This window comes from Nannobrachium achirus (assembly GCF_963921795.1).
Source record: "Nannobrachium achirus genome assembly, chromosome: 1".
NCBI classification, from domain to species: domain Eukaryota; kingdom Metazoa; phylum Chordata; class Actinopteri; order Myctophiformes; family Myctophidae; genus Nannobrachium; species Nannobrachium achirus.
Window position 1 is genome coordinate 34,162,772 of NC_137810.1, and position 11,933 is coordinate 34,174,704.

The 11,933-nt window shown below is 42.8% G+C and overlaps 1 protein-coding gene across 1 annotated transcript; it reads right to left on the reverse strand.

The window, feature by feature from the left end:
• Nucleotides 1-6,558: 6,558 nt before the first annotated feature.
• On the reverse strand, nt 6,559-7,986 carry LOC308287298 (phosphatidylserine synthase 2-like; the record flags this gene model as incomplete). The annotated part of the gene is made up of 1 exon (XM_080728420.1): nt 6,559-7,986. The coding sequence occupies one exon, from the start codon at nt 7,984-7,986 to the stop codon at nt 6,559-6,561; it is 1,428 nt and encodes a 475-aa protein (XP_080584546.1).
• Between the last annotated feature and the right edge of the window lie 3,947 nt (nt 7,987-11,933).

An 11,933-nucleotide genomic window follows, 5' to 3' on the forward strand; every position in this document is an offset into this window, starting at 1 on the left:
TTAGGAAGACTACACACGCATGCATGCACATACACGTGCTCGCACGCGCACACACGCACATGCTAGATTTCCAATTGAAAAATGTTTTGCCATTGGCTGTCTGGCTTTATGAAAGATGCATGAAGGGGTCATGGTCAGATCATTAAAATATTCTTGTCACTGGTCCCCTGACAAATTGTGCAAAAAGTGGGAAAGAGAAGATTTGACAACATTCTGAGGTGCATTTATAATATGAAAAGGTGTCATCTAATCCATTGGTGCTTTCACACACTAATAATACAATCAAGTTTCAGCCTAATAAAAGGGACCCAGGATACACAATGGATTATGTCAACTCTGTGTAGACTCGATGTCTAATCTCGAACTACACAGGGTGCAAATAAGTGACAGAAGCTGACCAACAGGGACCAATAACTAGGGTGTGTTGGGGGGAGGGGGGGGGGCATACCCGAGCAGCAGTTGTTTGTTTCAAATACGCCCTTGTGTGTATCACCCCTCAGAACATAGGACGCGTTCTACATGCAATGTGACAAGACTTCCTCTATTCTTAACTTCTGCCTCTGTGGCTGCTGGGTGAGTGGGGGCTTCTGGCAGTGGCCTGACAGTGGAGCGTCTGACACAACACCCCCCCCCCCCACACACACACACACACACACACACACACACACACACACACACACACACACACACACACACACACACACACACACACACACACACACACACACACGATGATGCCTGCAAGACAACATGCAAGATGCCATCTGCCGGAGCCCCACCCCCTCCCGTCTCTTTCTCTGCTGCCCCGAATGCCGCCATAACCACTGACAACGCAACAAGCTAATTAGGAGATTTACTGTGCTAATTACACATGCACAGAAGTGTTGCTAGAAATTCCTATTTAGGGGTCTTCTCTGCGCGTGATTTACCCTCGATTAAAGGTAAATGTAGCATGTAAAACTGTGTGATTGTCTTTACACCCCTGTACAGACGATGATTTAGAATGACACCCGACAGACAGCTGGAATGGCTGAGGGCCACCTGACTTCTGAGGGGTTGGGAGGAAAGAGAAGCTCTCCAAACCCCTGCAACCAATGTGAGAAATGAGTTCTGTGGTGACGAGGCGAAGCGAGACAGTAGACAACACCCACGATCCATAGCATTCTTATGTACCTTCTTCATCAATTAAGAGACAAGCAACACTATGACTGCGAAGGCAACAACAAACCTATAGGGCAAATGCCTCTCATCCAACATCAATGACTTGCTTTGATTAGAAACTATTTTTTATTTTGATGATCCCAAAAGTGTGCTGGAAGGCACCAAAATATCATATGCTGAAGAGGTTATTGTCCACATTATGATGCCAGTTTCTTGCAAGAGGCTTGCAGTATTCTGTAAATGTAACAGTAGGAGCAAGCATGAATGGGAGAAAAACAAATGTTGTTCACAATAACCTGCTAAATCAGTTGTATTGGAATATGGATTCCAAAGAAAACCTACTTTAACCCTTTATTGCCACACTGGGGTGTGATCATGAGCGATAAACTGTAATTCTCCACAGTCTGAGATTGAGAAAGTGTTACACCCAGTGTTACATTCTATGACTGCGTTCACACACGCTGCTTCCAAACTCTAAACTCGCCATGCCTGGCATTGCCAAGGCCAACCTCAAACCACACACCAACCCATTCCATCCCGGTTTAGACACCAATAAACCAGAATAGCATCTATTTGCAATGCAGGAAACAGATGGAGTCACAGAACTGGGACATAATCATGGATTTCATGACAAGGAGTGTGTGTAATGTGGAGATTTGGGTGGAAATTATACAATTTGTGAACATATTAATTTCAAATTGTTTGTCGATCAACTTTTTGTCTCTCTCCTTGTAGTTATAGTGAAGTAGACTACTCTGCACAGGCGCACACCTCAGAAAGCATGATATAAATAGGAAATAGAGTGAGTAAAGTAAGTCAGAGGAATTATTCTTGGAATCGTATTCATGTGTAATGCTACTACTAACCAAGGGCAAGTGTACAATAGTTAGGACACCTCAAGAACCAGCAGCACCTTGCTCTCATGCAGCCATGCTCTGGCTGAGATACAGTTGCCTTGTTACCGGTGCAGGCAGGGGTACAGGGGCGTCACAAGGGGTAGGAAAGTGGGACTGAGTTACTGGGGCCCAAGGTTGGAGGGGCCCTAATAACTTTATCTATTGAAAAATAGCAGATATACAAGCTCACAGCGCGGCACCGAGTGCCGCGCTGCGAGCTTGTAGATCTGCTATTTTTGAAAAGTTGTGAAAATGTGTGAAAATCTTTGAATATATGTATTTTTTAAGCGAACATTTCTAACTCAAATTCTGCTTCTGGGGGGGTCCCTGGAACTAAATATTTTGAGATCGGGGTCCGTGGCCAAATACATATCATCTTGGGGTTCCTTGACATAGCGCTGTGAGCTTGTATATCTGCTATTTTTCAATAGTTAACATTCATGGGGGGGGGGGGGGGGGGCCGCAGTGAATCCTTGTACCCAGGGCCCAGAATTTGGTGTGACGCCCCTGCAGGGGTACAGTAGAACATGTCTGTAAACCCACGGGGTCTCTACATATTAATGAACTGCTCCTCACAGGGGAATTATGTCTTTTCCTTTCCTCTGCTTTTTTTATGCTCGTTTGTTTAATTAAAAGAGTGTGTTTTAGGGAAATGAGCCGTTGTCTTCTGCCTCCAGGGCAGCTCTCACCATCAGTAGGGTGCTGACATTTAGCTGGGAACAGTAGGCTGCATTGCTAACAATGATCAAACCAGAGCCCTTCTGAAACATCACAATAGACTAGAGTGTTATTCTTGCCATCATGATTCTACAGTTAATTTTAGTTGGCTCATATTGATATACTGATATGGAGTAATAATAATAATAATAATACCACATAAATAAGGCTAGATATTCCTTCCCAGTTCCCACCTTTCCTTTCTCTCATCAATAAAGAAGAAATGCCCCCTTTCTCATCCCCCAACCAATGTCTTATGTATTTATCAGCTTTTTTCTTCTTCTTTTGTAAGCAAAGTGGTATGAAATTAGATGCCAATGAAACATATACTATGTCATTGTCTCAATTTCTTTTAAATAGATTTCATGAAAGATTTTGTATAAAGGTTTACTCATTTTCAAAAAATGAGAATACATAGACCAAACGACTAAAGTCCAAGTGCATGATACAAGCCACAGAATGAAAAAGAAAAGCCCTAGGCAGTGTTCAGATCCTTCATCATTAATAGCACTGAGGTATCAGAAAGACTTATCTCCTCTGTAACAATAACATGGACAAACAGGACATCCTTTGGCTAGAATCATTCCAGAGCATCCACAAGACATCCAATCGCCCAATACTTTATCCTTCTTGAATCACATTTACTGCAAGGCGTGGAATAAATGAGACCGAGCTTCAATTCAAAAGGAAAGCAGGCACGAGGATTTTTCAGCATGAACCAATGACAGGTTTGTGGAGAATAAGACCACACTCAAATCCCTGTTTTAATTGCTTTTCTACAGTGCTAACAAAGGAGTAATTTACAATGAACTAGACCACATACAATACCATTCTCTGCTGGCTTGCCCTAGTTATTCGGTGAAAGAAACTTTTAATTCAAAGTGCTGTGTAGATTAATTTTCTGATATGTTAAGCATTGTTCTGCATACTAATTGACTAGTTTTTTTTTTATTGTGCATAGCACGTCTTTTCATGGAGGCATAATTAAGGGGGTTGGAAAGGCTTTTATGGCACATATTAGCGCAGAAATTACCATTTCTGTTTGAGGGTTAAAATGACCGATGTTGTTTCTGACTCTCATTTATGTACCCCACTTAATGGTTTTCGAATAACTAAAATATTCAGCATTCTAAAGAAATAGAAAGAGATGGAGAGCAATTAACTGAACCTTTACATTGGCCCTCACAAACATGACTTTTAAACATAATAACACAGAAATGAAGTCTGCTCTTTTAGTCCAAATGTGCAAGTTACATTGCAAATAGGACAATTCACTTTGTGCCTATCTTTGTGCCTATGTGTTAACAAACTGACAAGCAAAACAAATAGGAGACATTATGTTCTTTGCTGTGCACCACAATTGACGTTGATGTTGTTTATTTCTCGTTTCTCAGTGTTCTACACTAAGAGGATGTTTTCCTGCTCACCCTTCCCTCTGTCTGTCATGACATGGAACTGCAACCACACAAATGCCTTTTATTTATTATACAAATTCTAGGATGAATTTAAAGGCAAGTGTCCCTAATATAAAAATCCCTCAGAAAAGACTTTCTTCAAATCATGACATAGATGGAAACATTGCACCCCCTTGTGTTTGAACATCATATAAGAACAAGAAGGCTTACCAAATGTAGCTTCCAAGTTGACCAAGGACCAGATGCCCCCATCTATTATCTCCACGCTGGCCTGGGCATGCCTCAGGATCCCCTGTAGCTGTTGCTAATGTGGCCCACGAAAGGGAAGATTCTCTGCTGGAACCATTTCCTCCGAGACCAGATTCGGGATAAACGGTACAAGATGGATGGATGGATGGATTCAAAGCTTGGACAGCTCCTAAAAAAAGAAATGTAAAGTTATTACTCTAAATCCTACAAATTTATCTAAACTATGTCAAATAATATTTAATTGTTGTCTCTAATTTGAGATTCTTAATACTTTACTACTATACTGGCCTAGTAAAGTATTGTATGTATAATACAATTAAATTGGGTGGGTCGTTCTTGATATTATAACGTTTTTAAGTTTTATGTTGGTTGTCAGACACATATTTGAAAATATGACCACGCTACAATGATGATGGAGGCGCATTATAATCAATAACTTAGTTGTCAACCAGTGGGTGTCCTACCCAATATCAGGGTTGAAATGTCTAATAGTAGGGAGACCGTGCAGATGTACTAGTTATATTGCATTAACTCATATTACAGATTGTTTTAAATAACATTTGTATTCATTGAATACGATTGTAGCTTTGGCAGAGGAAAAATCTAAACAATTTCTATCCATTTGTTTCTATTGGAAAACAAATTATGTCCCCCAATATGGTCTTAGAAGCATTCATTTGGGATTACCTGACATAGCCCTACAGTGAGATTGAGACAACAATACAAACTAGAAATACTGTTCCTACGAAACAGTGTGGGCTTGCTGCTCCCTCATTGGCTAAAGGAGAATAACCTTAGTATATAAATAAGGGAGCAGCGTTCTTGGTGACATCACCACCAACAAGTGTGACCTGTTATTTATATACCCCTCCCTCATTGGCTAAAGGCCCTGCCTTTGTACTGTCTTTTTTAGGAGAATAAACTTGGTCTATAAAGATTTTAGATAACATACTGGTCTCGCCTTTCAGCGAGCCCAAAGATTTCATGTGGGTGTTGTTGTTATTTATATCAGTTCGCACTTGTTGGTGGTGACGCTGATCCTCTTGGGCTAAAGGCCCTGCCTTTGTACTGTCGGACATTATTTTGAGGAGAATAGATTTGACCTATAAGGTTTTAGTATAACATACTGGTCTCACCATTCAGCGAGCCAACAATTAAGTGTAACAAGCTCATCTGTTGCCATCAAAAGGTTTGACAAAAATACGACTATTCCACCATTTTGTTGCTAAACATTCATATCTTTGTGATCCCAGGCTGGACCCTTTTGAGCTTGATGGTACTAGTTCTTCATGTCTTCCCCTTTTCATCTCACATCCTGAAAACAAAACCTGACAGACAATCAACAAAGATTCAGCTTTATATTGCAATGAAATATTGCATGGAACAATTTGAGAGTCAGATAAAACTGTACTCCTATCTCATAAAGTAACAGTGGAATCACATCACTTCCATATTGTAATCATAGAGGTAAATGGGTTACTTTCCAGGCAGAACATTGAGGTGGGGAAGATGGCCATCAAAGCCTTGAAGAACCCCTCCCTTTGCATTCAGTAACATGACATTATGATTGAACTAGACAAGGGGTCCACAAAAGTAAACTGCGGGGGGAAATAGCCTTTATACGACATATGGTGCAACCTTTCACATGGCACTCGGAAATGTACTCTATAAAGGCCCCTCGACATGCTATTCCAATGTGGGGTTGATTGGATGGGATGTTGCATTCATTATACTAGGCCGATGCCTTTCATGCATGCTTATTGGGAACACACGCCCTTTCGGTTATGCAATACCACCAAGGAACCCCACTCCTCGATTCCTTGCTGACACACAGTTAATCGATCAAACCGTTCTCGAGATGTAAAACTCACATGCATGCTGACTCTGAGTTTTGTGCATTTATATATGGATATATGCAATTTTCAGGAAGACATATATGCCCCTCCACTATTTCTGGAAGCTAGTTACAGGCAAACAGCATGGAATACTAAAACCCTATTTGACACTCATTGCCACATGACTACCAAATGAAAAACACTTTTGACGCTGCATTGTTTAGACCAAAACGTAAAGTAGCCAAGTATCCTGGTATAGCGCCACCATGAGGCCGATTTAAAAGTTCACTGAGACAGGGTTGCTGGTTTACCATTGCCAACAGGCCGCTCCTGGTCTCCAGGGACCTGTTTGCGACGTCGGGTCTCTATGTAGCGGAGTGTGCTGTCACGTATGAAGAACCTCCAGATTGTCCAGGTGATGATGAGGACGATTCCCAGCAACCAGCACTGAGCGACGAAGAAGGGTATGGGAAGCATGATGGTGTCTGGGTCGTACTTCACCACGATGAGGAACTCTGTGACGATGATGGCCACCACCAGCCATGCCTGCTGACCCAGCTTTTTACAGAAGCCTGGGTCGTCCATGAAGTCGTAGACCTCCCTCATGGCCACGCATCCCACGTGAAATAAGAACACCAGTCTCAAAAGAATCAGGTAGTGCTCTGGAGGCATCCATAAGACGAACTTCAGGTAGAATGTATTCAACTCTGCCAACAGAAACATGAAGATGATTCCCAGCACAGCCAACCAACGTGGCAGGCTTGACAATGGCTTCCATTCAAACTTCACCCAGCTGTATGGGGTGAACTGGAATGCGATGCGCTTAATCTTACCCTTGTATGTAGGAATGCTCCAGAGTCCCTGCCACTGGTACGTTTTCAAAGACAGCCAGCTGAGAGTCTTCATACCATAGTATATACCCAAACCATTGCAAACCAGTACATCCATTATCCAGTGGTCCCACCAGCACTCAGAGAAGTTTGGTAGCTGATGTTCCAGACTGTACTCCAGAAACTCAAACATGACAGAGATAATCATACACATCCACCAATCACGAATCATCAGGGTCTTGATGTACCAGCCCAGGAAGTGGGCGGGGACAAAGCCGTCCATCTTGTCCCAGACGTTGTGGAAGGGGTCAGAGGGGCTTTCAGGGTCATAGATGAGACAGTTGCCTCCATAATCTTTCTCTGGCAGTGGAACTCCCAGTTTCGGATCAATGTACTTCATAAACTTTCTGCCATCATGCACCGTCTGGAAAAGGATTAAGATGAGAAACAGTTCATAAACAACCGACACACACAACCAGAATCTCCAATATGCAGGGTGAGGTCTGCTGAAGGGTCCATCTTTGGCCTGGGTCACGCCAAAACACAGAAACACCAGAATACTGGCAACAATACCTCTCTTGATATTATACGTTGTGTTGTGTGGCGTTTCATCCAATAGAGTGGCATACGCAAGAACACATGTCAGAATAAACAATACTGTTACTGTATGAGCACGCCAGAAAAATGTGTTTGTTCCATCGTCTTCTACTTCAGATTCTGTATTCCTTCTTGTTAGATTCTCCATGGAGGTCGGCTGTTTTATCTTCTTGGCTTTAGTCCGTAAGCCGTGATCCACAGACCCTGCCCCAGCTACCTCCAATGGTTCCACCGACCAGTTAATCTTATTTTGGTTGTCTCGTATGAACAGATATGATTCTTTCATCTTTGACGTTGTCATTGTATTTAATTTACAGCATTGGTCACTCTAAAAGCCTTCGAAATGTGGAGATGCACTGTGAGATTAAGAGGGCATTATTAGACTGAGTGTGATGTATGTAATGATGTCACTTATTACGTGACATCAGACGTCTATGTATACAATACATGACATATCTATGACAACAAATATGGGCATGGTTTCAGTGCTGTCTGGCCCCCATTGATTTCTATTATCAAATGAAATGTTTCAAAACAAGAAATGACACTGTCCTTTTATGCCAGCTTCAGTTTGCGCCTTGTGGACTAGCCTTGTGAAGCAGTTTCACTAGGAACTGCATTTCGTCTTACCATTTATATTATAATAATATAAATAGTATGATAGTATAACTATCTATCTATCTATCGATCGATCGATCGATCTATTAGCCAAATCTATGTCTGTCTGTCTGTCCGTCTGTCCGTCCGTCCGTCCGTCCGTCCGTCCGTCCGTCCGTCCGTCCGTCCGTCCGTCCGTCCGTCCGTCCGTCTGTCTGTCTGTCTGTCAATAATCCTCTACGTGGGAGACGGGTAGCCAATTAGAAGGCCATAAACAGGATCTATCTATCTATAAATTAGCCAAATCTACCAGTATGTCTGTGTTTCAACTGGGTGATGATGTCACCATCATCACCAATGTCAACAGCCAATGACGGAACATCATTCTTGGTGACATCACCATCAACAAGTGCGGCCTGATATAAACTAGAAAGACGCAATTCTGGAAAATTGCGAGTAAGGTTGCCTATTTAAAGGCTTGATAGCCAAAATATCATGTGAAGCTCGACCAATCGTCATGTTTGCGCCACTCCTCCATTGGACTCAATGGAGATGCACTGTGAGACTAAGAGGGCATTATTAGACTGAGTGTGATGTATGTAACGATGTCACTCCTCCATTGGACTCAAGGCAGTTTCTTATCCCCAGACGTTTTAGGGCATAGCTTAGCTAGCAAAGTGGATAGAGAGGGCATTGTTAATCAGAAGATCACGGTTTCACCCCCTAGGTCTCCCAATATACAGTACATGTTGAAGTGTCCCTGAGCAAGACACAACCACTAACAGTTCCCACTGAGTGCTAATCATGACTAGCCTAGTAAACTAGACTCCTCCTGCCTCTAAATCCTGACCACATGAACAGTCATCAGCTGGGTGACGCCAAAACTGGATTCTCCCTGTGGCATTAATAAAGGTCTACCTATTTTAGATTTGCCCTGGGTGAGGGGAGTGATAAGCCAATGAAAGTTATATCAAACATTGAAAACGCGGTTACTGCAGACAGTTTAATAAAATTCAAGGCTAAGGAGACACTGGAATTTATCCAGGTACAAAGGAAAAGACTGTGATATCATATGGTGAAATTGACACCCCACTCCCCACATTCATAGTAGCTTTTATGCCTTTATTGATAGGACAGTAGACTGACAGTAAATGGGGAGAGATGGGGAGAGACACGCAGCAAAGGTTGTCTGGGTCAGGACTCGAACCCACGACACGCTGTCAGGCTTCAGAGCCTATGTGGTATGCGCTTGGACCGCCGCAAACATTGATACCTATAGCAGGGGTCTTCAACAGGGGGTCCGCGACCCCTAGGGCGTCCGCGGAGGTACTGCAGGGGGTCTATTGCTTGATAAAAAAATTAAAAAAAAGATTTCAAAAAATGTTTATTTTTTTTTATTTTTTTTTGCCATTTTCCACATTCATGTTAAAAAATAAATCATGATTCTATCCATTTTGAATAGTTTGAATACATGATTACTATGCAATTGACAGATTGTTGATATTATTGACATTTGTTCTCAGTTAATAAGTAGGCTAGTATGTTTAGAAATGGTAGTGGTACGGCCCACCCTGCTTGCTGTAACTTGTAGGCTACTTGTTTAAAATAAACCCGACCCCCCCACCCTACGAAGTGGTAAGCAGGGGGTCCCTGCTCCATCTCCCCATCAGTTTGGGGGTCCACGGCCTGAAAACGTTGAAGACCCCTGACCTATAGGGTACTGTAGGCCATCGTCCCAAACAGTGGGTCGGGACTCTTTAGTCTTTAGTGCGTCGTGAACACATTTGTATGGGTCACGACTCAAGTAAACTAGACCAGGTCACCTGGTCGTGCCAGACCCGCAATGAAAACTAGTATGGCACTGAACTAACACATGAACACACAGGATTTTATAGTCTCAGCAACAAAGCGTAGTGAGCTTGTAGATCGGCTGTTTTCACTAGTATGGCACTGAACTAACACATGAACACACAGGATTTTATAGTCTCAGCAACAAAGCGTAGTGAGCTTGTAGATCGGCTGTTTTGACTAGTATGGCACTGAACTAACACATGAACACACAGGATTTTATAGGCTGAGCAGCTGGAAATGTTTGTGAGCTTGTAGATGGGCTGAGGAATTTATAGTGTCAGCAGCTCGTCAGCCAACTCAACTCAGCTGGTCCTGTACAGGTGACGGCACTCAAGGCAATCAGCCGAGCAAGGGAAGGGAGGGGCAGATGAGCAGTCAGAGGCAAACACAGGCACACTGAGGAAAAGAGGGACAGGCACACTGAGGAAAAGAGGGACCGACAGACCGACCGACAGACCGACCGACAAAGCCTTTTGTAGGCCGACCCCCTGGGTCTGGCAAAAAGGATGGGAAAATGCAAAAACGGCAACCACACTTGCAATTTAGCAGAAGGGTGGTGCCACGCTAAGGCGTGATCTGATGTCTTGATGACATCAGATCCCCATGACGTCAGATCCCTGATGTCATCAATACACATCCTTGTCTCTTTATACCCTTATATGGAGATCTCTTATTCAATATTAAGCCCATATCTGGGAATGCCCATATATGGACATATACTGTAGTCTCGTGTGGTCTATGATGTCAGAATTGCATCTTTCTACCCTGCCTGGTGCCTCATGCCATGCGGAGGCGTGATCTGATGTCTTGATGTCATCTGATCAATACACCTTGAGCCATTATGAGCCATTTCATGAGTTATTTCTCCCAACTCCCCCAAAAACAACCATACATTACCAATATTTACTGTGCTTGTCCAATACAAAAATAGTACAATACAAAAGTTGAGACAGAGCAATACGATAATGAAGAATACACACATAAGGTGGTTGCACACTGCTGCGTTTTTCGGGCCGAATATCGGGGTGAATTTCGTAGTGCGTGAATAAAAAATCACACCCGTGTGAAGTGGAGCTGTGTGTGTGTGTGTGTGTGTGTGTGTGTGTGTGTGTGTGTGTGTGTGTGTGTGTGTGTGTGTGTGTGGATCATGTGTACCGATTTTTGTGACATTTGAAGAAAATATGTAGGAAAAGGAGCAAAAAGTGTGTTTTGGAGAAAATTCAAGATGGCGGAAAATCTTTCATGGCGCAAATGGGCGTGGCCTATATGGGGAGATGCGTCATGACCCAAGGAATCCAGGGAAAAAATATTTTTAATTTTCCGACCTACGGTTCAAGAGTTACAGGCCAAAACGTAAAGTGGGGTGTTATGGCGCCACCATGCGGCCAAATGACACAATTATTTTTTATTTAATCCTTGAAATCATTATGAACCTCCTCTCCAAGTCTTGAAACTCTAGCCCCTATGGTTTGCGAGAGACAAATAATTGAATGTGAGTTTTTGCGATTCCCATTATAAGTCAATGGGGAAAATTAATTCACTAATAAATTAATATCAATTAAACTATAGAACCTTTCTCTTAGAAAAGTAATAGCCCACGATTCCCGAGTAAGCCGTTCGATTTGACATATGGCGCGAGTGTGTGGTGGCAAAACTGTGGGACTAGTGGCGTGCCGAAGTTTAGGAAGTTCAGGCTACATACAGACAGACAGACAGACAGACAGACACACAGACACACAGACCCACCCACACGGCCACGTATAGGGAGCCTGTGCTTCACACAGC